The sequence below is a fragment of the Cherax quadricarinatus genome, chromosome 58, assembly GCF_038502225.1.
Source record: "Cherax quadricarinatus isolate ZL_2023a chromosome 58, ASM3850222v1, whole genome shotgun sequence".
Taxonomy (NCBI): Eukaryota; Metazoa; Arthropoda; class Malacostraca; order Decapoda; family Parastacidae; genus Cherax; species Cherax quadricarinatus.
The window spans coordinates 12,533,166-12,549,617 of NC_091349.1; the positions used below are offsets into that span (position 1 = coordinate 12,533,166).

The 16,452-nt window shown below is 39.6% G+C and overlaps 1 protein-coding gene across 7 annotated transcripts in view; it reads left to right on the plus strand.

Annotated features, from left to right (window-relative positions):
* LOC128697976 (centromere protein F) overlaps positions 1-16,452 on the plus strand; it is a 266,000-nt gene that overhangs the window by 169,735 nt on the left and 79,813 nt on the right. For all 7 annotated transcript variants that reach the window (XR_011393629.1, XM_070097610.1, XM_070097611.1 and 4 more), the window contains one exon: positions 12,821-12,949. Coding sequence is in view for 6 of the 7 variants with exons in the window: in XM_070097610.1 (XP_069953711.1) it covers positions 12,821-12,949 (129 nt within the window). In the remaining variant the exon portion in view is untranslated. The remainder of the gene's footprint in view (positions 1-12,820; positions 12,950-16,452) is intronic.

Here is a 16,452-nt window from a genome sequence, read left to right on the forward strand (position 1 = left end):
CCTGCCATAGCTTATCCTTGAACATTATTGCTACTCCTTCTTGAGCTCTAACTCTATTTGAAACCCCTGACCTAATCCCATTTATTCCTCTCCATTGACACTCTCCCAGCCCCTTCAGCTTTGTTTCACTTAAAGTCAGGACATCCAGTTTCTTCTCATTCATAACATCCACAATCATCTCTTTCTTATCATTTGCACAACGTCCACGCACATTCAGACTTTCCCACTTTGACAATTTTCTTCTTATTCTTTTTAGTAATCTTTACAGAAAAAGGGGTTACTAGCCCATTGTTCCCGGCATTTTAATTGACTTTTACAACACGCATGGCTTACGGAGGAAAAATTCTTATTCCACTTCCCAATGGATATAAAAGGAAAAGTAATAAGACCAAGAACTATTAAGATAAAATAAAAGAAAACTCAGATGAGTGTGTATAAATAAACGTGTACAATGGGAAGTACAATGCCTGCACTTTAAAGGAGGGGTTTGGGATATTGGCAGTTTGGAGGGATATGTTGTGTATCTTTATACGTATATGCTTCTAAACTGTTGTATTCTGAGCACCTCTGCAAAAGCAGTGATAATGTGTGAGTGTGGTGAAAGTGTTGAATGATGATGAAAGTATTTTCTTTTTTGGGTCACCCTGCCTCGGTGGGAGACGGCCGACTTGTTGAAAAAAAAAAAATTGTATGTGTAGTGTGAGCTAAGTGTAAGTATAAGTAATATAATAATATAATATAATAATAATATAATAATATACTTCCACATATCCAAAACATTTCTGAGACCTATAAATACTTTGTATATATTCCAGGTCAATAGTAAATTGCCAAGGCAGGTGTAAATGTCCATCTGCCAGTGTGTTTGTGACAATTTGAGTCCAATTTCAGTACCTAATACTAGTGTCAGCACAAAGATTGGTTATGAAATGACAAGAACTAGTATCAATTGTAATTATCAGAACATAAAAATTATATAAAATATGAAAAATAGAAAAAACGGTATATTGGCAACACTTCTGCAAGCAGCAGGACTCGATGTTGCTGTCACGTGAGCATCCAGTGCCAACTTCTTGGCCTCATATCTCTGTAAGTACTGACCCTAATTTTTTTTTTCCTGTAACACTTAGAAAAATGTTCTCTTTATTTTCATTAAAAAAAAAGCATTTTTTTTTATTTTTGAAAATATTCTGGGCACTGGGGTTATGAACGTATATACACATTTGGACCATTTACGGGTTAATGAAGAGATTCAGGGAAACTAGTTAACCAGACATGAGTCCTGCACTGAAGGAGGGGTGGTGAAATTGCACTTAAGATACTCTTGAACTGTGATGTTTATGCATCTATAGCAAGACAGCTATTGAATTGTATATGAATGGTATACAATACAGACAAGAAGAATTAGGCACGGGCAACATCTGAGTATCTTTAATTTGTAGATGTTTTGCCATCCAGTATGTACTTCTACAGTCTTCATATTGTTCTTTTATTTTCTTGATAAAGCCACTGGATGACAGAATGTCTACGAATTAAGATAGCCAGATGTACATGTGTGTAATTCTTCAGCTATTTAATTTATAATGGAGAATGTGTTTGCTCATTTGGGTAACCCTACCTTGGTGGGAGATGGCTGGTGTGTTAAAAAAAATGTCCTTAGAAATGTATTTTGAATCTATTATCATTAACCCTTTCAGTATCTGTCCCGTCATATCACAGCTTTGAAGCCAGTGTCGGTCCTGTAGTATGACACCATGAGCTCAGCTCACTCAGATAAGCTGTGAGCGGTAAATTTGGGCCTAGATATGAGAGGATGGGTCTATGGAGTAAGTGTGCATTATGTAAAAAAAAAAATCATGCAGTGCATAATGAAAAAAACTAACTTTTTTTGGTTTAAAACAGTAAATTTGCGGTGTATTTTCGTTTGTTTTTTATGGCTGTATTCTCGGTTTCCTGGTCTTGTTTGATAGAATGGACAATATATTACAGAAATAGAGATGATTTTGATTGGTTTTAGGACTGAAAGTAACTTGAAATTGAGCTTTAAGTAACGGAAATGTTCAATTTTTGCCAATATTTCAGAGTACAGTGGGCCCCCGGTTTTCGGCTGCAATCCGTTCCTGAAGGTCGGGTGATATCCGAAATGGCCGATAACTGAATTAATATTTCCCGTAAGAATTAATGAAAATAAAATTAATTCGTTCCCAACAAAAATATTCGCGAAAAAAAAATACAATTATGTAAGTATTACGTACCTTTATTGAAGGCTAATGCTGGCTTCTGGAAGATAGGAAAGAGGGAAGAGTTAGTGTTTGGAAGGGGAATCCCCCTCCATGAAGACTTTAGGTAATACAGTGGTCCCTCAATAATCGTCCATAATCCGTTCCTGGAAGTGGGACTATTATCGAAATGGACGATTTACGAATCAATTTTCCCCATAAGAAATAATGTAAATTTCATTAATCCGTTCCTGACACCCAGAAGTATTAAAACAAAAAAATTTTTTTACATGAAATATAGATATAATACATAAACAGTGGCACATGATGAATTAAACATTAACAGAATAACACTTACCTTTATTGGCAATTCTTCTTTGTGTATGGAAGACTGGAGATGGAAACTGATTGGATGAATTACTGTTTGGAAAGGGAATCTCCTTCCATCAACACCTCGGGTACCAATTGCTTTTCTGGGGTTACTTCTCTTCTCTGTTTCTTAATGCCACTAGGACCACCTTGAGAGTCACTGGAGTCCTGTCTCGCAAAAAAACTGTCCAGAGAGCTCTGTTTCTGGCGTCTCTTTAAAACTTCCCTAAAATGGGCCAAGACTCTGTCACTGTACAAGTTGCCGATATGGCTTGCAACATCCTTCTCTGGGTGATGTTTCTCCATAAATCTTTCCATCCTACCCCACATTTCAAAAATCTCCTTAAATTCTGAAGAAGGCACCTTCCTCCATCTCTCTTCCTCCTCCTCTGCAGCAAGATTCTGAGCTGCGATCTGTTGCTGTTCCTGCTGAAGCTCTTGCAGCTCCTCAGTGGTTAGCTCTTCGTTGTGGTCCTCCACCAACTCTTCCACATCCTCCAAACTCACATCCAACCTCATGGAAGTCCCCAGTGCCACAATGGATTTACCAACTGACATAGGCTCATCAGGGTCAGCCCCAAACCCTTCAAAATCCCTCTTGTGGACACAATCTGGCCACAATTTTCTCCAAGCATTGTTCAAAGTCCTGGTAGTCACTCCCTCCCAAGCCTTACCTATAAGGTTTATGCAATGGAGAGTACTGAAATGTTCTTTCCAAAAATCTCGTAGGGTCAAGTGAGTGTCTGAGGTCACATTCAAGCACTTTTCAAACATTGCTTTGGTGTAGAGTTTTTTAAAGCTTGCAATGACCTGCTGGTCCATGGGTTGGAGGAGAGGAGTGGTATTCAGGGGCAAGAACTTTACTGTGATGAACCCAAACTCCTTCAGAATTAGGTCATCCAAGTTTGGAGGATGAGCAGGTGCATTGTTCATTACTAGGAGGCACTTGAGATCCAATTTCTTTTCCGGGAGGTAATTCTTCACACTAGGGCCAAACACTTCATTGAACCACTGTTTTTAGCAAGCCGCTAACCAGACTGAGAGTCGAAGATCAAAATGAATTTTTTATGAGAGCCAAAAAAATTGGTTAACACAAGCCTATCCGATGTTATCCTGATGCCAAATGACTTCGAACAGGCGATAAATGACATGCCCATGCACTCTGCCCCAGGGCCAGACTCATGGAACTCCGTGTTCATCAAGAACTGCAAGAAGCCTTTTCCATCCTATGGAGAGGGAGCATGGACACGGGGGTCGTCCCACAGTTACTAAAAACAACAGACATAGCCCCACTCCACAAAGGGGGCAGTAAAGCAACAGCAAAGAACTACAGAAAAATAGCACTAACATCCCATATCATAAAAATCTTTGAAAGGGTCCTAAGAAGCAAGATCACCACCCATCTAGAAACCCATCAGTTACACAACCCAGGGCAACGTGGGTTTAGAACAGGTCGCTCCTGTCTGTCTCAACTATTGGATCACTACGACAAGGTCCTAAATGCACTAGAAGATAAAAAGAATGCAGATGTAATATATACAGACTTTGCAAAAGCCTTCGACAAGTGTGACCATGGCGTAATAGCACACAAAATGCGTGCTAAAGGAATAACAGGAAAAGTCGGTCGATGGATCTATAATTTCCTCACTAACAGAACACAGAGAGTAGTCGTCAACAGAGTAAAGTCCGAGGCAGCTACGGTGAAAAGCTCTGTTCCACAAGGCACAGTACTCGCTCCCATCTTCTTCCTCATCCTCATATCCGACATAGACAAGGATGTCAGCCACAGCACCTTTCAAGGCAGGTGAAATTGCCGACCTAGAAAATGTACAGAGAACTTTCACGGCGCGCATAACGGAGATAAAATGCCTCAATTACTGGGAGCGCTTGAGGTTCCTAAACCTGTATTCCCTGGAACGCAGGAGGGAGAGATACATGATTATATACACCTGGAAAATCCTAGAGGGACTAGTACCGAACTTGCACACGAAAATCACTCACTACGAAAGCAAAAGACTTGGCAGACGATGCAACATCCCCCCAATGAAAAGCAGGGGTGTCACTAGCACGTTAAGAGACCATACAATAAGTGTCAGGGGCCCGAGACTGTTCAACTGCCTCCCAGCATACATAAGGGGGATTACCAAGAGACCCCTGGCAGTCTTCAAGCTGGCACTGGACAAGCACCTAAAGTCGGTTCCTGACCAGCCAGGCTGTGGCTCGTACGTTGGTTTGCGTGCAGCCAGCAGCAACAGCCTGGTTGATCAGGCTCTGATCCACCAGGAGCCCTGGTCACAGACCGGGCCGTGGGGGCGTTGACCCCCGGAACTCTCTCCAGGTAAACTCCAGGTAAACAAAAATTTCCCTCGTGACCCATGCCTTACTATTAGATTTCCAAAACACACAATTTACTCTTCATAACATTGTTTTTCCTGAACACACTGGGATTTTCAGAATGGTACACTAGTAATGGCTTCAGTTTGAAATCCCCACTAGCATTAGCACAGAACATGAGCGTCAGCCTGTCTTTCATAGGCTTGTGTCCTGGCAGTGCCTTTTCTTCCTGAGTAATGTAGGTCCTCTTTGGCATTTTCTTCCAAAAGAGGCCTGTTTCATCACAATTGAACACTTGTTCAGGTTTCAGTCCTTCAGCCTCTGTGTACTCCTGGAATTCATGCACATATTTTTCAGCCGCCTTGTGGTCCGAACTGGCAGCCTCACCATGCCTTACCACACTGTGTATGCCAGTACGCTTCTTAAATCTCTCAAACCAGCCTTTGCTGGCCTTAAATTCACTCACATCATCACTAGTTGCAGGCAATTTCTTTACCAAATCGTCGTGCAACTGCCTAGCCTTTTCACAAATAAGCGACGTCATAAGACTATCTCCTGCTAATTGTTTCTCATTTATCCACACCAATAACAACTTCTCAACATCTTCGAGTACTGGTGATCTCATTTTTGTCAGCATATATACCCCCTTTGCAACAACAGCATCCATGATTTCCTTTTTCTTGGCTATGATGTACGGGATTTGTTATACATCCTGGCCAGTTCGCCCACACGTACACCACTATCATATTGTTCAATTATGTTTTTCTTAAATTCAGTCGTATTTCTCGCCTTCTTTACCAAAGGCTTGGCACTAGGAGCTTTCTTTGGAGCCATGGTAGCTTATTTAGCACTTAAATAACTTGCAAGCTCTAAAATAAATGAAATATGAAATATTTCGCTGGAGCACGTGAGGGGACCGTCGCTCACTGGTAAACAATGGCACACTGGCTGGGAAGGAAAGGCCGAGGCGGCTGGAGGCGGCTCAGACTGTGAGTACGCCTCCGGGACGAAGGACTATTAGCGAGTTACCGGACCATTTCCGAGTCAATATTTTGGCGAAAAATCAGGACTATTTCCGAAATGGACGACTTTCAGGCCGGACGACTGTTGAGGGACCACTGTAATGCCTTCTCTGGGGTTACTTCCCTTCTCTGTCTTTTAATGCCACTAGAACCAGCTTGAGTCACTGGACCCCCTGTCTCACAAAATAACTGTCCAGAGTGCTCTGTTTCTGGCATCTCTTTAAGATTTCCCTGAAGTGGGACAGGGTTTTGTCACAGAACATGTTGCAGATGTAGCTTGTTTCAGCTTTGTCAGGGTGGTGTTTCTCTACAAAAGCTTGCACCCTGGTCCAAATTGCACACACCTCTTTAGTCTCTGAAGGCTTGTGTCCTGGCAGTACCTTTTCCTCCTGGGTAATGTAGGTCCTCTTTGGCATTTTCTTCCAAAACAGGCCTGTTTTGTCACAATTCAAAACTTGTTGGGGTTCAAATCCTTCAGCCTTTACATAGTCCTGGAATTCGTGAACATTCTGTTCAGCTGCACGTTTGTCAGAACTTGCAGCCTCACTATGCCTTACAACACTGTGTATGCCACTACGCTTCTTAAATCTATCAAATCATCCATTGCTGGCCCTAAATTCACAAACTGCAGGACTTGTTCCAGGCATTTTCTTTGCAAGATCCTCATGCAACTGCTTTGCTTTCTCACAAATAGTAGACTCCACTACACAGTCTCCCACTAGTTATTTTTCCTTAATCCACAATAATAATAACTTTTCCATATCTTCCATTATCAGTGTCCTTTGTTTAGTTAGAAAAGTTACTCCTTTTGCAACATTAGCATCTTTGATTTGTTCTTTCTTTGCCAGGATGGATGTAATTGTTAATTTATTCTTGCTGTACATCCTGGCAAGTTCCACCACCTTCATACCACTCTCAAACTTTTCTATCACTTCATGCTTAAATTCCATGGTGTTTCTCACTTTCTTTACCACAGGAACTTTACTAGGAACTTTCTTTGGAGCCATCTTTACTTATTTCACAGTTGCACTGCAAGAAAAACCACTAAAAACAATGGTAAACAAATGAAATGTTTGGATGTATGAGCAGAAGCCTCCTCAGCCACCAAGAGACAAAGCCAAACTGAAGCGCAAGCTGCCCCAGCCGGTGGATGGACGTGTCTAAAAGCGCCGATAACCGAGCGAATGGCCGATAACCGGGCGCCAAAAAACCCGCCAGTAACTGAGTTGGCCGATAACCGGAGGTCCACTGTACACACGTCATTTGTCCAATATATGTCCAACTGGCCAGTCTGATACACATTTAGGAATGCATTGACATGTTTTATACAATTATTACAATAATGCAGTAGTATACATGAAAGTAAATTTTTCTCTTTGTGTGTGTGTGTGAATAAAAATTCAAAATTAAAAGCAAGCGTAATATAAGAGGGGCCTGGAAATGTGACTAAGGAGCAGAGGAAATGTTTATTTAATGCCTGGAATGTCTACATTGTTTATTCTGGACCCTATTTTTAACCCTTTGAGGGTTTTCGTCGTACTAGTACGTCTTACGCGTAGGGGTTTTTGACGTACTAGTACTCATAAATTCTAGAGGCCTCAAATCTAGTGGGAGAAAGCTGGTAGGCCTTCATATGAAAGAATGGGTCTATGTGGTCAGTGTGCACAGTCTAAAAAAAAATCCTGCAGCACACAGTGCATAATGAGAAAAAAAAAACTTTGACCATTTTTTTTTAATAAATCAGCGACTTTGCAGTGTATTTTCGTATGGTATTTATTGTTGTATTCTAGTTTTCTTGGTCTCATTTTATAGAATGGAAGACATATTACTGAAATTGAGATGATTTTGACTGGTTTTACAATGAAAGGTGCCTTGAAATTGAGCTCAAAGTAGCAGAAATGTTCGATTTTTACCAAACTTCAAAAGTAAACAAATCGTGCCAAGCGTGCAATACACGTCAACTGGTGAGTCTAATATTCTTTCACAAGTGCACCAATAATATTTATACCATTTTTTACACTAATGCAGTAGTCTGCATAAGAGTAAATCTTATATTTTTTGTGAAAATAAAAATTCAAACTGGAAAGCAAAAGAATATAAGAGGGGCCTTGAGACGTGACTAATGACTAGAGGAAATGTCATTTTAGTGCCAGGAATGTCTTTCTTGTTTATTCTGGACCCTATTCGGAAATTGGCATCTTTTGAAATTTGTGTGAAATTGGCAAAATTGCTAAATTCTGACCACTGTACTGGATAGTTGAATTTATAAATGGGTGGTTTCTTGCACCCATTTGATAGAAAAAATGGAGTTCTAGCGAAATATTCATGTTTTTTGTCGACTAGTACAGTGAAATTGGCCGAAAATGGGGCTCAAAGTGGGCAAAATCGCCGATGCGTAAACATCGCCGAGACCGCTAACTTTGCGAGAGCATAATTCCGTAAGTTTTCTATCAAATTTCAAACTTTTGGTGTCGTTATGATCGGGAAAAGATTCTCTATCTTTTCATAAGAGAAAATAATTTTTTTTTTTTTAAATTTGGCCGACCCTGAGAACGAGTTTCGGAGAGGGCCTGTCGACCCTCAAAAGGTTAAATTGGCAATTGTTGAATTTTGTGTGAAATTGGCCAGATTACCGATTTCTGATAACTTTATTGGGTAGTTGAAATAGGTAAATGGGAGGTTTCTTGTACTCATTCGATAGGAGTGCTAGTGCAATAGCTACGAGTTTGGTTGACTGGAGCAATGGAAGTAACCAAAAATAGAGTGTAAGGTAGGTGAAATTACTGATGCTTAAATATTGCCGAGACCTCTAGAGACTATTAATTCCATAAGTTTTCCATCAAATTTCATATTTTTGGTTTCTTTACCTTCAGAAAAAAAATTCTTTATCATTTCATAATTTTTTTTTTTTTTAAATTCTTTGACTCTGGGAGCAAGTTTGTGAGTGGGGGTCATGACACTGAAAGGGTTAAACATGAAGTACTGTAGATTCTCTTGTGACAAAATTAAGTTGGTACTTTAAGGTGAATATTTATTAGAAATTTTTTGATGAATGAGGAGAGCACTGACTACATTCAGGCAAATTATTGTGTTAATTTGAATGTGGATGTTGTGTATTATAGCTTTAAATTAGACCAAATTTGGTCATTGCTGATGTTACTGACACCTGGATACACAGTATGGCAGTGAAAATGAATTTATTAGCTTATTTTCTGAAATGATTTAATGTCGCCTCTTTGATTTAAACTGAGTAATATGAAATGCTGAACCCTTCATATCTATATTTGAGCCATTGTATAGTGTTTGCATAACTCCTTTGCTAAAGACTAAGGCCTAATCCAAACTAGCAGCAATAGAGAATGATTGAGAATTTCTGATCAACCTACCACTACGGGAAAGCTTTCCCTTCCTTTCCCCATGGCAGAGTGCTCTGTGGTTTTGCATCTACTGTCATTCTTCTGTTAATTTCACTTTTATAACTGATGTTAAAGAAATGTACAGTGGACCCTCAGTTAACGCCTTTAATCCATTCCAGAGAGCTAGGCTTTAATCGATTTAGCTTTTAGCCGAATTAATTTTCCCCATAAGAAATAATGGAAATCCAATTAATCCGTTCCAGACACCCAAAAGTATGAAAAAAAAAAATTTGTATGAAATATATGTTTTCCTACACAGAACACAATGTTACATGCACAACGAACATTACTGAAATGACACTTGCCTTTATTGTGGAATTGTTGATGAGTGATGAGACGGTAGGAGGGCAGGTGATGCAGGTGTTCTATTGTTTGGAAGGGGAATCCCCTTCCATAAAGACTTCAGGTAATAAGTCCTTTTCTGGGGTTACCTCCCTTCTTTGTTTTTTAATGCCACTAGGACCAGCTTCAGAGTCACTGAACCCCTGTCATGCAAAATGTGTGTCCAGAGACCTCTGTTTTTCGCATCCCTTTAAGATTTCCCTAAAATGGGCCACAAGTGTCATTGTACAAGTTGCCAATAAGGCTTACAACAGCTGTGTCAGGATAATATTCATCCATAAATGCTTGCACCTCTGTAAACATTATACACATTTCCATAATCTTTGACAAAGGCAACTTCCTCCATCTCTCTTGCTCCATCTCTGAAGGAAATCCCTGAGCTTTGGTCTGTTACTGTTGCACCTGAAGCTCTTGCAGCTCTGTAGTTGTTAGCTCTTCATCGTCGTCCTCCACCAACTCTTCCACATCCTCGCCACAAACCTCCAACCCCATGGACTTCCCCAATGCCACAATAGATTCCATAACTGGCATAGGCTCCTTAGTGTTAGCCCCAAACCCTTCAAAATCCCTCTCTTGTACACATTGTGGCCACAATTTTCTCCAAGCAGAGTCCAAAGTCCTGAAGGTCACTCCCTCCCAAGCCTTACCTATTAAGTTTATGCAACTGAGGATACTGAAGTGATCTTTCCAGAACTCTCTTAGGATCAATTCAGTGTCTGAGGTCACTTCAAAGCACTTTTGAAACCCTGCTCTGGTGTACAGTTTTTTGAAATTTGAAATGACCTGCTGGTCCATGGGCTGGAGGAGAGGAGTGGTATTAGGACGCAAGAACTTCACTTTGATGAAGCTCAACTACCATGCAATTTGCTCTTGCAAGTCATGAGGATGAGCAGGAGCGTTGTCCATTACCAGGAGGCACTTGAGGTCCAATTTATTTTCCAGGAGGTACTGTTTCACAGTGGAGCCAAACACATCATAGAACCAGTCAGTAAACATGTCTCTAGTGACCCATGCTTTACTGTTTGCTCTCCACATCACACACAGTTTAGTCTTGACAATATTGTTTTTCTTGAACACTCTAGGAGTTTCAGAGTGATACACGAGTAAAGGCTTCACTTTGCAATTCCCACTAGCATTACTACACAACATTAGAGTTAGCCTGTCTTTCATAGGCTTGTGTCCTGGGAGTGCCTTTTTCTCCTGAGTAATGTAGGTCCTGTTTGGCATTTACTTCCAAAACAGGCCTGTTTCGTCACAATTAAACACTTATTGGGGTTTTAATTTTTCAGTGTCTATGTACTCCTTAAAGTCCTGCACATATTTTTCAGCCTCTTTTTTGTCAGAACTGGCAGCCTCACCATGCCTTATCACACTGTGTATGCCACTATGATTCTTAAATCTCTCAAACCAGCCTTTGCGGGCCTTAAATTCATCAGCAGCAGCACTATTTGGAGGCATTTTCTTAATGAGATCCTCATGCAACTGCCTTGCCTTTTCACATATGATTGACTGTGAAACACTATCTCCTGACAATTATTTCTCGTTTGTCCACACCAACGACAGTCTCTCTACATCTTTGAGTATTTGCAATATCTGTTTTGCAATCACACTTGCACCTTTTGCAACAACAGCTTCCTTGATTACCTTTTTGTTGCGCAAGATAGTAGTGATGGTTGAATGGGGTTCGTTGTATAACTTTTCCAACTCTGAGGTACGCACTCCACTCTTGTACTTTTCTATTATCTTCTTTTTCAGTTTGATAGTACACCTCACCCTTTTTACCACAGGGTTGGCACTAGAAGCTTTCTTTGGGCCCATGGTGGCTTACTTAGCAGTTGCAAGCACTAAAAACAATGGAATAATACAAAATATATTGCATGTACGCATGGAAACGTCCTCAGTGGCTTGTAAACAATGGCACACTGGCTGGCAGATGGGGTGACTGGCTGGGCCCACTCAGGGGGCCGAGCGGACAAGTTTGGGACGAAAGCTCCTAACCAAGTTTTTAGGTGTTATCCGAGCCAATTTTTTTTAGGCCAGAGCGAGGCGTTATCTGATTTTGGCGCTGTCCGATGCAGGCGTTTACTGAGGGCCTACTGTATTACTGTATAATATTTCTCTGGCAAGCGTGCATGAGTATGTTAGGAGTGACTGGAGATGAATGGTTTTGGGGACCTGACGAGCTGTTGGAGTGTGAGCTGGGTAATATTTTGTGAGGGGATTCAGGGAAACCGATTAGCTGGACTTGAGTCCTGGAAGTGGGAAGTACAATGCCTGCATTTTAAAGGAGGAATTTGGGATATTGGCTATTTGAAGTGATGTCTGGACTGTCATTTCTGAGCGTCTGCAAAGACAGTGATTTTGTGTGAATGATGATGAAAGTTTTTTTTTTTTATTTTTGGGTTATCCAGCCTCTGTGGGAGACTTCTGATGTCTAAAAAAAAAAAAAAAAAAAATTCTTCCGCTCAATTTGGTAAGTAATTTTTAGCCATGTCTCAACTTTCCATGTCTTCCCAGATTAACCCGTAAACGGTCCAAGCAGATCTACGTTCACATGTGTAGTGCTACAAAAGTAGATCTAAGTTTTTTTACATATTTTCAAATATAACAAAAAAAAAAGTAGATCAAAGTTTTTTTACACATTTTCAAATGTAGAAAAACAAAAAGATGATCTACTTTTTTTTACATACTTTCAAATGTTGAAAAAACGTATATATACGTTTGGACCGTTTACGGGTTAATATTGTGTCTTGATCATATTTAATCATCTTTATTCTTTCAGTGACAGAAGCCAAAACTCTCATGTCTTTATTTTTTACAGCCCTAGTCTTGCTCTATGTATTCCTTATGTAGTGATGTACTTATTATTGTGTAGTAATAATTTATAGAAAAACAAATGAATAGTTCCAGAAAATATTTAGAAACCATATGAATTGATTTTGATGAAGTAAAATTTGTATTTTTGAAATGCCATTAGAATATTAATTTACAGCAGCATTAGTATACATGTAGTACTTTTTTTAAATTGAGGAGACAGGTTGCTACGAGTTTTCATTCTATACTTACATTTTGCTCAGAATATTCATCTATTTTCTTTGACTAATAAAGCAATTTTCAGATAACAAGTAAGTTTGAAGAAGAGCGCAAGAAAGGTGAGATGGTGCAGAAGGACTTTGATAATTACCGTGAAATAATAACAATGATGGGACACCAACAGAATTGTTCTGAAAATAATGAAGTGGCTGAGGTTAGTCAAATTATTTTAGTAAGTGAAGTTAAGAATTTTAATAGATAACTGGGCATACTCTAACCATCAGTGAATAAAACTTATTAACACTTTTTGTATCACATTGTCCATTTCCATACAAGGTAAGGCGACTCTTAAAAGGAAACCCATTTATTTTTCAACTCACTGGCCGTCTGCCACCGAGACAGGGTGACCTGGAAAAGAAACATTTTCACCATCATTCACAGTACCATATACACTGGACCCCCGCATAACGATTACCTCTGAATGTGACCAATTATGTAAGTGTGTTTGTACGTGTATGTTTGGGGGTCTGAAATGGACTAATCTACTTCACAATATTTCTTATGGGAACAAATTCGGTCAGTACTGGCACCTGAACATACTTCTGGAGTGAAAAAATATCGTTAACCGGGGGTCCACTGTATTCAGTAGCTGTCTCCACAAACATGCTCATATCACCGTTTAAATGACCCTCTGAATTCCAGTATCCCCAGTCATCTTTCAGAATTGGCACTGTAAATCTCAACACCATGACTTGTTTTGGAAAAATAGTTCAGTACATTAGACTGACTAACTAAACTTGTAATTTTTATTCAACACATATATTTATACCCCATGTCACACTACACATACCATGTCACACTACACATACATGTACATGTTTATTTATACACACTCACCTGAGTTTTCTTTGATTTTATCTTAATAGTTCTTTGTCTTATTACATTTCCTTTTATATCCATGGGGAAGTGGAATAAGAATCTTTCCTGAGTAAGCCATGCGTGTTGTAAAAGTCAACTAAAATGCCGGGAACAATAGGCTAGTAACCCCTTTTCCTGTAATAATTACTAAAAAGAATAAGAAGAAAATTGTCAAAGTGGGAAGTCTGAATGTGTGTGGGTTGTGCAAATGATCAGAAAGAGATGATTGTGGAAGTTATGAATGAGAAGAAGCTGGATGTCCTGGCTTTAAGTGAAACAAAGCTGAAGGGGGTAGGAGAGTTTCAGTGGAGAGGAATAAATGGGATTAGGTCAGGGGTTTCAAATAGAGTTAGAGGTAAAGGAGTAGCAATAATGTTGAAGGATAAGTTATGGCAGGAAAAGAGGGACTATAAATGTATTAAGGATTATGTGTAGAGGAGAGAGAGATTTTGGGAAATGTTGAGTGAATGCGTGGTGAGTTGTGAACCAAGTGTGAGAGTAAGGGTGGTTGGGGATTTCAATGCTAAAGTGGGCAAAAATGTTGTGGAGGGAGTAGTAGGTAAATTTGGGGTGCTAGGAGTAAATGAAAATGGGGAGTCTTCAATTGAGCTATGTGTAGAAAGAGGTTTGGTAAAAAGTAATACATATTTTATGAAGAAGAGGATAAATAAATATACAAGGTATGATATAGCACGTAATGAAAGTAGTTTGTTAGATTATGTATTGGTGGATAAAAGGTTGATGGGTAGGCTCCAGGATGTACATGTTTATAGAGGGGCGACTGACATATCGGATCATTATTTAGTTGTAGCTACAGTTAGAGTAAGAGGTAGATGGGAAAAGAAGAAAATGGCAACAACAAGTAAGAGGGAGGTGAGAGTGTATAAACTAAGGGAGGAGATAGTTCAGGTGAGATATAAGCAACTATTGGTAGAAAGGTGGACTGGTGCAAGTATGAGCAGTAGGGGGGTTGAAGAGGGTTGGAATAGTTTTAAAAATGCAGTATTAGAATGTGGGGCAGAAGTTTGTGGTTATAGGAGGGTGGGTGCAGGAGGAAAGAGGAGTGATTGGTGGAATGATGAAGTAAAGGGTGTGATAAAAGAGAAAAAGTTAGCTTATGAAGTGTTATAAGAAGAGTAGAGTATATTGAGAGCAAAAGAAAGGTGAAGAGTGCAAAAGGAGAGCAGATGATAGTGAGAGAGGCACTGTCAAGAAATTTTAATGAAAATAAGAAAAATTTTTGGAGTAAGTTAAACAAATTAAGAAAGCCTAGGGAACAAATGGATTTGTCAGTTAAAAACAGAGTAGGGGAGTTAGTAGATGGGGAGATGGAGGTTTTGGGTAGATGGCGAGAATATTTTGAGGAACTTTTAAATGTCAACGAAGAAAAGGAGGTGGTAATTTCATGCATTGGCCAGGGAGGTATACCATCTTTTAGAAGTGAAGAACAGCAGGATGTGAGTGTGGGGGAGGTGCGTGAGGCATTACATAGAATGAAAAGGGGTAAAGCAACTGGAACTGATGGGATCATGACAGAAATGTTAAAAGCAGGGGGGTATGTAGTGTTGGAGTGGTTGGTATTTTTGTTTAATAAATGTATGAAAGAGGGAAAGGTACCTAGAGATTGGCAGAGAGCATGTATAGTCCCTTTATATAAAGGGAAGGGGGACAAAAAAGATTGTAAAAATTATAGAGGAAGAAGTTTACTGAGTATATAGAGGAATAAGTTTACTGAGTATACCAGGAAAAGTGTATGGTAGGGTTATAATAGAAAGAATTAGAGGTAAGACAGAATGTAGGATTGCGGATGAGCAAGGAGGTTTTAGAGTGGGTAGTGGATGTGTAAATCAAGTGTTTACATTGAAGCATATACATGTATGTGAACAGTACTTAGATAAAGGTAAGGAAGTTTTTATTGCATTTATGGATTTAGAAAAGGCATATGATAGAGTGGATAGAGGAGCAATGTGACAGATGTTGCAAGTATATGGAATAGGTGGTAAGTTACTAAATGCTGTAAAGAGTTTTTATGAGGATAGTGAGGCTCAGGTTAGGATCTGTAGAAGAGAGTGAGACTACTTCCCGGTAAAAGAAGGTCTTAGACAGGGATGTGTAATGTCACCATGGTTGTTTAATATATTTATAGATGGGGTTGTAAAAGAAGTAAATGCTAGGGTGTTCAGGAGAGGGGTGGGATTAAGTTACGGGGAATCAAATACAAAATGGGAATTGACACAGTTGCTTTTTGCTGATGATACTGTGCTTATGGGAGATTCTAAAGAAAAATTGCAAGGGTTAGTGGACGAGTTTGGGAGTGTGTGTAAAGGTAGAAAGTTGAAAGTGAACATAGAAAGGAATAAGGTGATGAGGGTATCATATGATTTAGATAAAGTCAAACTGGATATCAAAATGGGGTGGAGGAGTATGGAAGAAGTGAGTGTTTTCAGATACTTGGGAGTTGACGTGTCGGCGGATGGATTTATGAAGGATGAGGTTAATCATAGAATTGATGAGGGGAAAAAAGGTGAGTGGTGCATTGAGGTATATGTGGAGACAAAAAACATTATCTATGGAGGCAAAGAAGGGAATGTACGAAAGTATAGTAGTACCAACACTCGTATATGGGTGTGAAGCTTGGGTTGTGAATGCAGCAGCGAGGAGGCGGTGGAGATGTCCTGTCTAAGGGCAATGTGTGGTGTAAATATTATGCAGAAAATTCGGAGTGTGGAAATTAGGAGAAGGTGTGGAGTTAATAAAAGTATTAGTCAGAGGGCTGAAGAGGGGTTGTTCAGGTTGTAT